The sequence below is a fragment of the Mustela erminea genome, chromosome 8, assembly GCF_009829155.1.
Source record: "Mustela erminea isolate mMusErm1 chromosome 8, mMusErm1.Pri, whole genome shotgun sequence".
In the NCBI taxonomy this organism is placed as follows: domain Eukaryota; kingdom Metazoa; phylum Chordata; class Mammalia; order Carnivora; family Mustelidae; genus Mustela; species Mustela erminea.
Window position 1 is genome coordinate 57742064 of NC_045621.1, and position 12846 is coordinate 57754909.

A 12846-nucleotide genomic window follows, 5' to 3' on the forward strand; every position below is an offset into this window, starting at 1 on the left:
GCATCCCAAAATTTCATCCTTCTTTTGCCTCTGCTCTTTTTCTCCTACCCCCACCACTGCTACTTCCTCACATAAGGATTATTGAGAGAACACACAATGGCTAAATTGATTGGTGAAACACTGTGTCACACAGTGATATTAGGAGTAATAAATGGCTAATCCGCGTAAATTCTTAACCTGTCTAATGTTACATATGCCTAGTAAGGATTTTCCTTTTTAACAACTTTTTGTCTGAGCAAGCTCACAGTTGCAGCTTCCATTACTGACAAAATGTTTAAATGTATACACTACAAGCAAATGTTTTTTTAAGCATAGAGCAGGATAACTGTGAAAAAGATGCAAAGCTTATAGCAGAAGACCTAGGAAGAGACAAAGTAGTTTAACTGTGACTAATAAACTGCGTTCCAGTTCACCCACTGGAGACTGCTAATATGTCTGTGGAAGATGGTAGCAATTGTAAAAAATCCCAGTTGTCTTCAGTTGCTGTAAAACCAATAGAAAAAATAATGCTCCTCTGTCCAAAGCTAATTGAACGTTCAGATTTTTAAGAATGATTGGAATGCAACTGTTTTCCTTTTGTGTTCTTTTCCCTGCAGATGCACAGTGCTCTCTCCCTATACAGTGTACGGATAAAACAGATAAACAAGAAGCACTGTTTAAGCCTCAGGCTAAAGATGATATAAATAGAGGTGCACCATGCGTCACATCTGTCACACCAAGAGGACTGGGCCGAGATGAGGAAGATAGCTCTTTCGAATCACTTTCTAAATTCAATGTCAAGTTTCCACCTACAGACAATGACTCTACTTTTTTACATAGTACTCCAGAAAGACCCAATATCCTTGGTCCTGTCACATCTGGGGCAGTGTGCCAGGATAAATTTAATATGGAGTTCAGAGACAACCCGGGAAACTTTGTTAAAACAGAAGAAACTTTATTTGAAATTCAGGGAATTGACCCCATAACATCAGCTATACAAAACCTTAAAACAACTGACAAAACAAAACCCTCCAATCTTGTAAACACGTGTATCAGGACAACTCTGGATAGAGCTCCGTGTTTGCCACCTGGAAACCATAATGCATTATATGTAAATACATTACCACTTCAGGACCCGTCTGATGCACCTTTTGCTTCACTTGATTCCCCGGGAAAAGCTATCCGAGGACCACAGCAGGTAACCATTTTGCATTAACAAATATATTATGTGTGAACACACATTTTGCCATACATGTACAGAAATGCATCTTTTTTAGGTTATCAGTCACCCTTCTTAAACTAATGACTAGCTACAGTTAAGGGTTCTAATAAAAAAAATAAAAATTAAAAAAAACAGGTCCTGTAATAAATGACATGAAATTAGAAGCTGAATATGGTAAAGCTCTATTATAAAGTACCTTAAAATGTAGGGCACATTTTAAAATATATGTCAGCTTTATCCATACCTAGTGTGTGTTGCTTTCTTAGTCCCTTATTCAAAGCTTTTTACTCAGCATCAGTGTTACAATAGGATTCTTTGTTAAATTTCATACTGTGAAACAAATGGTATTTTTTTATTAAAAAGTTTGTGTGTGTCATTTCCCTCTTTACAAGGATGCATGTTTTTCATAAGTAAATAATTGTATCGTGTATTCCTATTTATCAGAATAAGTGAACTGTCTTTCATCTAATATTTCCATTACATTTTCTGTCATACAGTACGTAGAACTGTAGGGTTTGGTTTTGGTTTCTAATCTGGCAATGAACATGCAGCCTAATATATTTTTTAAATAGTCTCTACATATGTATGATTTTAATCAAACACTTCAATGTTTCTAAAGCTCAGAGACTACTCACAGCCCCCCAATCTACTACTACCCTCCCATTTATCCAGGTTCTATCCCAGAATGATGCACTTAGTTTAAAAAAAAAAAAAAAGTGAAAATTAGTGCCTGAAAGTAAATGAAAAATACGTAATTGTTAAAATAAGCAGAAGCTTGTGAAAATACAGAAGGGTGCAAATCTCTGTATAATTTGCACACATTTGTTTAATTTCTCTTTGCCTTTAGATATTTATTTTTAAAAATCCAACAATTTGATGAATACCCTTTGGCTTTCTAAGTACTGGTATAGGTTACAGACTTTTAAATCAGCATACAAAAGAGGCAGTAGTCAAGCTCTGTGGTATTTTAGTAGTGAGGAAAACTAGGCATCTCTGACAGTAAGCTTTAATTATAAACTCACAATGTTCTACATTGTGCCTATTTCACATCATAATCTCAGTTATAGTTACTACTAAATGAAACAAATTAAACAATTTCTTTTATTACAAGTAGAATTCCTGTGGAGCTGTGAAGTACATCAGTTCTAATGCTTGTTACTTTTTTTCCCCATTATATCTCTTGCTTGTTCTTTTACTAGTTAGTCTGTGCATTCATGTTTCAGTAGATGGCACCCTGCATTGTGCATTTGCTTTCTATGCTACAGCAAGGGAAACAGCTGGTATGTGATTACAACTTGATGGAAAAGTATTCAGCTTAAAAAATGCAGGAGAATTGGTGTTGAGCTGTCACAAGACATGGGGCATAAGGTTAGATAATTGATATTTTGGCAGAAAAGGCAAAGAAATTAGTTTGTTTTGAAGGCCATGTTGCAGTTTAGGATTGAAAGAATATTTCTTAATTTTTAAAAACACTTTGCCATTTTATTTGTATTAATAAAGCTAGTATGATAAATACAAAATTCTTGAATTGTTAGTAATGATGAAGAAAAGTGAAAAATTTGGGTTGTGTATTTCAGATTTTTATTTTATATCAATCACCACTACTACTTTTTTATATATTCAGCTATCGTAACAAAGCCTCAGATATATCTGCTTATTTTTGCTCTGTGTAATTTTCTTTTCTTCCTACTTTTGCTGAGTCAGTGAGTGGGGTCCCAACTGAATTCTATGAAAGGATCAAATCTGAACCAGTAACTCCTAATAGAGAAGGATAAACATGGGCTTTAAAGATAAATTGGCAGTAGAAGATTGTTTTACCAAATTTAGAAGCTAAATTGCTTCTAAGCTTTTTTCTTACTATTGTATAGATCTTAGTAAGAATTATCTTTAATGGAACAATTTTTTATTTATGTCATATCAATTTCCCATTAAAGTGATGCATATTAATCACTTGTACTTTTTCTTTAAACTGCAAGCAGTAAAATTTAAATATGATTAACTCTTATTTTTGCTTACATACTCACAGTTATTACGGCTGCTTTTAAACATATTTTCTAAAGAAAATTATCTTAAATTTTAAAATAAATATTTTTAATATTACTATTTTTTGTGATAAAATTGTCACTTCTTAAAAAGGGAATTGAGTCAATGTTGTTATAAGCCTCTGCTCTAATATTTGAATGTATCTCGGTGCCTAGACAGACTTTGTATATTTACACCAACTGTACGCAGCTGTCCAGTAAAATGTTTATAAGAAGACAGTGATGTCGTGAAACTCAAATGCTTCAATTAGTAATACACTGTTTATTGTAAATGATTGGTTAACTAGAATGAAAGAGATTGGTTAAGGGAATGAGAACTAACACTGTATCAACTGTATCAGGTGTTGGACTAGGCTGTCACTTTAAAAACATTAGTAGTAGGAGCCCAAAGGGATCTCTTTAAATTAACTTTTTGAGGTGATTCTCCTCAAAATACCAGAAATTAGATGTGTCAAGGTAATTTACCTATGTCAAGGTATGCCAGAGTAATATTTCAGGAAAATAAGATACTCCAGTCAACAAACATTTATTGAGCACCTACTATTGAACTAAATGCTGTTTTTTCCTTGCCCTACTAGATTCTTTTTTAGAAAGAATAACTGCAGTATTTTCAGAGTATTTATGTCTTGCTTATAGTGGAGATAGTTCTGTTGAATTGTGATTTTCCATACTTCAGTTAGGCAGCTATTGACAAGTTTCACTGTGTTCAGTCACAAGAAAGAGTAAAGAAGGCAAAGCGATGCACTATATAACAAGAGCAAAATAAGTCAAAAGGATGCATCCCATGTTAGATTTTGTTGAGTGATTAAATATTTGAGGTTTCAGAAAACAACTCATCAGTAGAATTTGTTTAGTACTTTAAAATTTGAAAACCAAAACTATACTTACTCCTATATGTTTTATTCATTGTTTATTTGCTTATAAATAGCGAAATTTGAATGGCTCTTGATCAAAATGCATACACAGTTCATGTCTAGTGTACTAATAAGTATTAGTAAGAGCCCTATAACTTAAGATTTCTGTTGGAAAATAGAAAAGATAGAATTTAATTTTTAAAGTCTTTAATTGTTGACTGTTGTTTCAAAACTACTGCTGTTTGATAATGGGTATTAAAATTTGCTGGTAGTAAAACTGAAAAATTTTTAAATATGTGAAGATAAAGTGCATGTATATATTTTAAGTGACTTCTAATCAAAGTTTAGCTGTGCCTTTAATGAAAAGAGGATTGAGTCATGTCTTCATGCTAATGCCATGGAAAGGTAATTTGTTTTCCTATAGGGGAATTTTGTGTTTATGCACATACCTACACAAAAAAATTAAATTTGAAATTCATTGTAAGTTGATTTTAAATACAAATAACAGAAGATGTTTTTGTTTCCTGCAGCCCATTTGGAAGCCCTTTCCTAATCAAGACAGTGACTTATCATCGGTACTAAGTGGCACAGGCTCAGAACTGCATATACCTCGAGTGTGTGAATTCTGTCAAGCGGTTTTCCCACCATCCATTACATCCAGGGGGGATTTCCTCCGGCATCTTAATTCACATTTTAATGGGGAGACTTAAGTTGCAGTTGAAAACAGCTCTGTGTGATGATTCTAGGTGATCATCAAGTTCTGTGTGATGATCTTGGGTTTGTAATACTATAAATAATTGATTGCAAACTTAGTTCGAGATTGTTTATTGAAAAATAGCTGGGTCAAGATTGTTTATTGAAAAATAGCTGGGTCACAGCTATTTGAGTTTTTCCCTAAACTTGCATTGTAACTTTTCTTTTATCATCTTTTAAAAGATCATTCTGTACGAAACTAATTCATTGTATTCATGTTTACAGTGTTTCTTACCGTAATTTATATTTGTTTCAAATATCTAAGCTTATTGCTTGGATTTCTAGTTTGATCTGTTGAATTTGGTGATGTCAAATGTTTATAGGGTTTTTCCACCTAAAAATTAGATTATTTATGCTATAGGTGATTTTTTAAAAAAATAAACCTATAATACAGAATAGCAGACAACATAAATGTCTAAGTAAATACCCAACCTAAGTTGCCAAGTGATAAAATCACTGGTAGATTTAAACACTTTAGATTGTTTTGTTAATAATATACATAGTTTAAATTTTACTGTTTATAGCTACATGATGAAATGAGTTAAATATTTAAAAAATTACTTGTGTTGTGATCATTAAATGTGTTCTTTGTTCCTGAGTGAAAAAAATAAAGGAATAAATCACATTTTGGGGAAGTTCATAACATTAATGTTTTCTAATGATAAAAGGGTGATGATATTAGATCTGGTGATATTTAATTATGAGTAGGAGATCACTTTGAATTTAAAAATTATTTTTCAAACCAAACTTGCTAAAGAAACTTTGTATTACCTGGGAGCAAATCTAAAGCTCTGTAAGGACTATCCATATACAGTGGTTTATATTAGAAATATTTACATTGTTGTTCAGAAATTGGTTATTCATTGTCAGCAGCCTGACTGATGGCCACTGGAAGACATTTGAAGGAGAGGATACCAAATCAGAGGGCTGCAGAATTTTGTTTAAAATGATATTTGTCTTTCATTTTTTGACCCTGTGGTGCTTGTTTTTTAAGTTTCCCCCTTGCCCTCCAATTTTTAAGAACGTTTGAGGCATGGCTTCCATTTTAGAAAGTGAACATTGATTTGCAACTCTCAAAACACGAATTTAAGTCTTCTTTGGAGTAAGTATTTTAAAATTGGAGGGTTTTAGGATAGGGGAATTTGAGAGGCCCCTGTGCCTCAGTAAAGAGCCTTAGCTCGGAAGAGGAAGAATGAGAATGGTGCCTCAACTTCTCAGGTTGCCAAGCACATCATGTTGACGTCTTCCTCACCAAGGTGACACAGCGATGATTAGGCATTCACTGTGAAGGGTTCTGAGATTCGTACATCTTTCCTCCATTGCCACTGGGGCTGAATGGAAATACCTAGACAATTATCCAAGTCTCTACCCTACCTCCCACCCACCCAGCACCACCACACACACAAAATTAAAAATAAAAACTTTTCAGCCTGTACCAGCCAGAATACACCACTGTACCTATCTCCTGGACGGGGATTCTTTTTTCTTCTTTTCTAGAAGAGAAAGAGCCCCTCACACAGTTGCCATCTACTAGCCTGCTGACAACCAAAGGAAATTATAGCCCAGAAAGTGACTCAAAGTGTTATGAGGGACTCCTCCAGTCCACTCTTTCCCACCTCCAGCACTGTTAGTAAGAGCGGGAAACTTGTTTCCTTTTGGACTCCAGGGCTCCCAACTTCCGAGGGACAAAGGCCCTCTTGGGCCACAGGAAATGCAGCCCCGAGAGCAGCCTCCAGTCCCGCACTGCAGAGGCGGCGCTGGCTGCGGCTTAAGAGGTGGAGTGGACACCCGCCAGGTCGCTCCCTCTGTCTCTCATTACTGAGTCGTGCAGGGGCTGCATCTTGGCATCTGCTCAGCGTGGCCGGGTAAGAACAGCTCCCAGGTAAAAAAGCTGCACACGCGAAACGCTGAGTCTGAAAAAACCACCCCCGCCGAGACGAGGCAGTTGTGAGCGGGATGCCTGAGAAGTGGGAGGTGAATGTCCTCGGGAGGGCCCCCCCCCCCCCCCCGGTGCAGCTTTCCCCGGAGGCTGAGGCTGCTGCCAGCGGGGACATCTGCTTTCTTACACTCCAGCCTGGCTCACCCCGCCCCCTCAGCCCGGGTTGCGTGGTTATTTTACCAACACCGAGGGAGGGAGAGCTCGGGGAGGTAGAAAAGGGGTGGATGGAAGCTCAGGAGATGTTCTTCCCACTCCCTCACGTCCCCTCCTTTTTTTTTTTTTTTTTTTTCCACATCTTTTAACCTTCAAGGTAAAGACTTTATAAATATGAAACGATAAACGTGTCCGCTGGCTCCCAAGCCCGCCTTCTGCTCGCGGGGCTCTCGGGTGCGGGGCCTCGCCCTTCTCTCCATCCTCCCCGGAGTCGGGCCGGTTTGGGCGGTTGGGCCGGGCGCAGGGGCCGCTCCGCCTGTGGCGCCTTCTCTCCCGGGCTGCTGCCTCGACAGCTGCTTGTAGCTACAGTAATTAGACTGTCAGTGCTTGTTAGAGGAGAGCGGGGAGAACACGCTTCTGACAGCAGATTCCGAGACTCCCCAGTTTGTTAATTTCGAAGAGATCTTTAAAGCATTAATTGAGGTCTCCCCAACTCTCCCCTCCCGCCCCTCTCCCCAACTCCTCCCTTCCCAAAAATATCTTCAAGAGAAGAGAATTCTCTCCGCGTGGAAGCAGTGTTTCCCGCAAAACTGCCAGGCCGCCCCCGACTCCCGCGCATACACCCTATTTTACATATACGCATATACGCGCGCGTGTATACGCGTTCGGTTAACTCCGCGGAGGCCTCGTCCAAATAGGAACCAGGCTTGCATTTAAAATAATAATAAATAAAGAAGTAAATAAGTAAATAAATAAATAAATAAATAAACTGGGGGTGGGGTGGGGTGGGGAGGGAAGCAGAAGTCGGGAAGAAAAGAGAAAAGCAGCAGGCTGATTACGAGGTGTCAAAACTGCCAGGAGCAAGAAGGTGATAGCAATCAGGGGTGAGAAGAGTGCGGCATTCGTGCGGGGCAACTAATTATCCGTCTCATTTGAGAAGAGCAGCATTTGAGGCAGCAGCGTTCGCCTGCTGAACGGTGACAGATTGGCGCGGAGGAGAGGGGAGGTGTTAAAACAATGGAGCCGGGCGCGCGAGCGCTGCTGCATGCTAATCAGCCCTCCCTCCGCCTGCCTGCCGCGCTCCCTCCTTCCCCCAGGCCTCCCTCCTCCGCGCTCCCTCCTCCCGCCTGCGGCGCTCCCTCCTTTCCAGCGGGCCCGCCGCCGCCGCCGCCACCACCCGCTTCCTGCTCCCTCGCTTTCCCGCGCGTCCTTCCCGCCGCTGGCGAGTGGAACTCAGCCACCGCTATCGCGTCCCTCGCTGGTCGGGAGCCCCCGCGCAGCTCGCCGCGGGCGTCCCCCTCTGGGCCCGGCCTAAGCGCGCCGCGGGCCAGAGCCACCCGGCGCTAGTGCGCCCAGCGCCCACCCCTGGGCGCCTCTTGGGGTAGGGGGGGCGAGGGCCCGCGCTCTCGCTTCCACCTCCTGGAGGAGAGGCCAAGGAGCCTGCATTCTCGTGCTCGCTTGCTTTCTGCTGGTGGACTGAACGAGTTGGGCAGCGAGTGAGAACCCAAGCGAATTCGCGAAGGGCGAGGGACAGGAGGGACAGACAAGAGTGGGAAGAGAGGGGAGACCAGAAAGGCAAGGATGGCCCTTGGAGAGACTGCAGATCTGACGCCTGCCCAGGGCTGCTGCCATCCCCCAGGCCTCTCGCGGCCCGCGGCCCGCGCCAGGGCAGCAGAGGAGCGGGCGAGGTCAGCCCCTAGCAAAGGCTCCCTCGTTGTGCCCCACAGACAACCCCAGAACCTTCCTCGTCCCGCCAAGCCAGAATAGCGCCCACGACTTAGAAATCAGAGAGAGGTAGACAAAGGGCCTTCGCAGTGGTTGTCCTTCCAAGGTTTGACCTCTGACCCAGGACTAGACTGGACCTCCAGAGACACCCCCATCCCCCCATTAAACTGTTACTGGTGAGAGAAAGCCTTTAGAAAACGGCCACCCCACCCTCTGCCGTCTAGACTTGGAGGCAAGAGGACGCTGGGGCATTTCTGGAGGCACAGCTTGCTGCCCTGTTGCTCCTCTCAGGGGTCAGACCTGAGTAAAGGTGGTCTCTCGATGGAGGAGAATCCACCAGACCCTGAGTCTCTGCTCTACCTGTTGCGGCAGGCAGGCCCAGGACCTGAGGTTGTGATACAACTTCCTCCTACTTTTTGAGTTTAAAAGCTGATTGTTGAGCTCAAAGCCTTTGCTTAAAATGCGCTTTTCCCCATACCCTACATTTTTACTATTCTGCATCCACATAAACTACCCTTAGAGACTGAAACATTGCAACACTGCTGTTCTTGTTTCTTCAGTGGGTTAAAGCAAACAGCTTCAGAGGACTGGCAGGAATTTGGACTGAATGAGAACGCGGTTCCTTCCAACGGTATTCTGTGCTATTTAGCTAAGCAGGTGTCTAAATTAACATCATAAAACTTCCTTCCCCAAAATGTAGATGGAAAAGAAAAGCCCCTGAAAGATAATCCCACCAGTATAATTTTTTCTCTTCCGCTGACCTTTACCATTGCATCAATTTACACACACAACTGTTCGTTTTTAAAAAAGATCAATTTCAAAACGTGAAGATTCGATAAAGCTGTCATTTATACATGAGAGTTTCATTTATATTATTCTCTCTACCCTTCTCTGTTTGTAATGTGTCATAATTAAAGTACAACACAAGAGAATAAAATAAAAACGACTTGAGTAAATTTTGGTATTTTATATCATCATCATTGATCTAGTGAAAACCTGCACAGACACACAGAGTGAATCAGTTTTCCTTTTAGAATGTGTCCAGGCATACCAATACAATAGCTAAATGCAAAATTGTTGGGATCTACAACAGAATAACACAGAATGTTATACATTTGAAAATTAAGAATTCTTAAAAGAGTTACCTCAAGAGTTTTGTACAAATGATGGCTTTTTTCATTTCTACTCCTTGGAAAACCACTAAGAAGGCCTGTCTGCCCTCACTGTATCCCAGACTTTTCGGTGCAAGAGTATCATCTGGCATTTGGAAAACTCTCTGGCATCTGAATCTGTTAAAACAGCAACCTACCTCACGGGGAAAAAAACACCTTTACACTTACTAATGTAAATTTGGAGACTCAGGTGCTCCATTAGCATCAAAATTAACCAACTCATTAACTATCATTAGCTTTTTCTTCATTAACCAATTCTATAGAACCGAAATCTCTATCTCTCTGAAGTGTTAAACCTATAGCGTTCAAGTACATTTAGTTCAGTTCTGCACTGTGTATGTATTTCTAATACCTAATCAAACTCTTTACCTTCCAATGTATTGGTTGTTACGGGTTTAATGCAATTTCTTCTCAGTCTACAGACTTCACAAATTTGCATGGTTGTTTTAATGGTGTATTTACAGATAAGTTTTTATTTGCACATAAGGACAAAAAGGTGAAGTGAAATTTGGTCCCAATGGAAACCTGTTAGTTTCCCTGAACATATGGCTCATTGGGCTGTTACTTCCTTTTTGAGATCATTTTCCAAGATTTTTTAATATATACATCAATTTGACACCAGTTATAAAGCAAATATATTGGCTTTGAAGATGCCTCCACCTGGGGTATATTTCTCAGTAACAACCCATCTAGTCAGGTGAACCTCTGAAAGTACCTGTTTCCAGTCTTCCAGACTGATTTGAAATCAGTCAGAACGGATAGTTGCTTTCAATGTCTGAAATCAGGTAGTTCTCTGGATTCTTAGAATGCCACAGTGATTTGATTAATACAGTTTCAGGGAGACTGCTTAAAACTCTCTTTATGGACAGAGGCCGCGCATTTGGAATCCACAGTATTACAATGATTCCTCTCAGTAGACACAAGTGATGTAAGTCTCATTTATTGAAAGTATGTGATGCCAGCTTAAGACTTAAGGGGAAAATCACATCACTTTGAAAAAGATGTAAATGTTCAATTGGTAAAAAAGGGGGGAAAACCGTGCTAAAACATGTGCCTATTTCCATTATGCTTAATTTACTATTCAAAACAAGTTTTTCCTAATAAGCTCTATTGTTTCTTTCTGTTTTGTAAAATTTAATATGTGTGAGACAAAAACCAGATTCAGAATGTGAATGAAGTCTGTTTAGCGAAAGCTTGTTGGAGCTTCCAGCACAAGGAGGGCCTCAAATTAAAAGACATACCACTTTATAACCCTGATAGGATGTCAGGAAGTAAGTTCCTTGGGTCTTTTCTAGAACCAGTTACAGCTAGGTCACCAACTTTCTCCAGCCTCAGAGCACCTCATGGATGAATTCATACACTAAAAATGCAGCAAACACTAGAATATTGAGAATGATGATGCCACATACATTCACTAAACAACTTTAGCTTTCTCTTTACTGCAGTCTTCTTCTTTCTCAGGTTCAGACCCCCAAATAGGAATCCGCTGTAGGTTCTCAGACGTGTTATCCCCTTGTCCTGTTCAGTCACTCACCCTTCCCCAGGGTACTTGTACCTGCTTACGTATCTCCTGATGTTGAACTGGTCTCCCTCATTTGAATATTCCCGTGGAATCTGGACCGCCTGCATAACCTGAGTGTGCCCATGATTCCTTTGTTGTTTAGAGCCATAGTGTGAATACATTCTTTAAATACCTTACTTATATCTTTTGGAAGCAGTGTACAAAAGATAAGTCATCGCTTACTAATTAATTCAAGGAATAGTTGTTTTTGAAATAACGAAATCTTAAAGATTGCCTAATCCAACTTTCTTGCTGCGTGGATGAAAAAAAAAAAAAAAAGGAACAAACAATAAACCCCAAATAAACTGCATTTAAAGAGAATGAATGAGTCCCTCAAACCCACTCCAGTTGTTAGAACCCAACTCAAGTTCTCTTGTCTTTCAACCCACTGCTTTTTCTGTAATCATCCTTCACCTTAAAATAAGTATACTTTTTCATTGGCTTTGTACTTGGCTTCATAGGAAGCTTAAATCATTCTCTCAGAAGACTTTTGTACACCAAGAGACTAACCATTATACTAAACCACAGGGACAGTGGGAGGCTGACATTACCTGACCACGGGTGGGGCGTATTATTTAGGGATTATCCATTTATCACCACCCTGAGGCAGGCCTCAGAACATTTCTGCTGGGAGGAAGAAGCACCTTAGTGTACTGAAGCATTTCTCTTTCCTTGCTCCAAGCAGCAAGTGTTAGAACGTATTTTTGAAGCTTAAGACACAAACTAAGGAGAGAAAGTAAAAAAGATTTGCTTCTCAAAAGCTTGGAGTTAACCCTCACCATAACACCCAAACCACAATGCTAACTTCAATTGTCAAAACTCCAACCCGAAGGTTAGCATTTGTACGGTAAAGAAAACAAAGTAAACCAGTATGAACTGGAAGTAAGCCTATATATTTCCTGAGACTATCCAGCTGGAACTAAAACATTCTCTAAAGCAAGCAAATGTTTCACTGGTTCAGGAGTTGGCCTTCATTTGTCCCAAGATGGCCCTGAGGCCGATGGAGCGGCCCTGGCTTTGTATCCTCTTCCCTTACAATGTTGGCGAATCAATTCTGGGAAACAGCTCTCATTAGACAAATAGTCTCTCCCTTTGCAGTTGTGAAAGGGGCAGCCTGTGTGGGTGTACTCATGCAACTTCAAGCAATTGGCTTAAAAGGAAGGCAAGCTCCCTGGGAATCCAAAGGATCAGTAAGGGTGATAAAGCTTCCTTGAAAAAGCTCTCACTAACCAGGACTGAGGGAGAAATGTAAGCAGCAGGCTTCCACCGTTCAGCTTCTCAATTCCCTCACACTCACACACACACACACACACACACATTCCAATATGCAAAGACCCACTGTTCAGTTTTTCCTGAGGTTTCTACGACTGCCACTTTGAAAGTCTTTTCTTTCAACATCTGTAGGGCCTGGATGAGATCTGTTTATAGGTGAGAGCACTTGTGAAA

At 40.5% G+C, this 12846-nt stretch overlaps 1 protein-coding gene across 8 annotated transcripts in view; it reads left to right on the forward strand.

Annotated features, from left to right (window-relative positions):
- The window catches only part of TANK (TRAF family member associated NFKB activator), an 88424-nt gene extending 82949 nt beyond the window's left edge, over positions 1-5475 (forward strand). For all 8 annotated transcript variants that reach the window (XM_032355729.1, XM_032355733.1, XM_032355727.1 and 5 more), the window contains 2 exons: positions 597-1177; positions 4628-5475. In XM_032355729.1, the coding sequence (XP_032211620.1) occupies positions 597-1177; positions 4628-4807 (761 nt within the window). In that variant the 3' untranslated portion in view covers positions 4808-5475. The remainder of the gene's footprint in view (positions 1-596; positions 1178-4627) is intronic.
- Positions 5476-12846: the final 7371 nt, after the last annotated feature.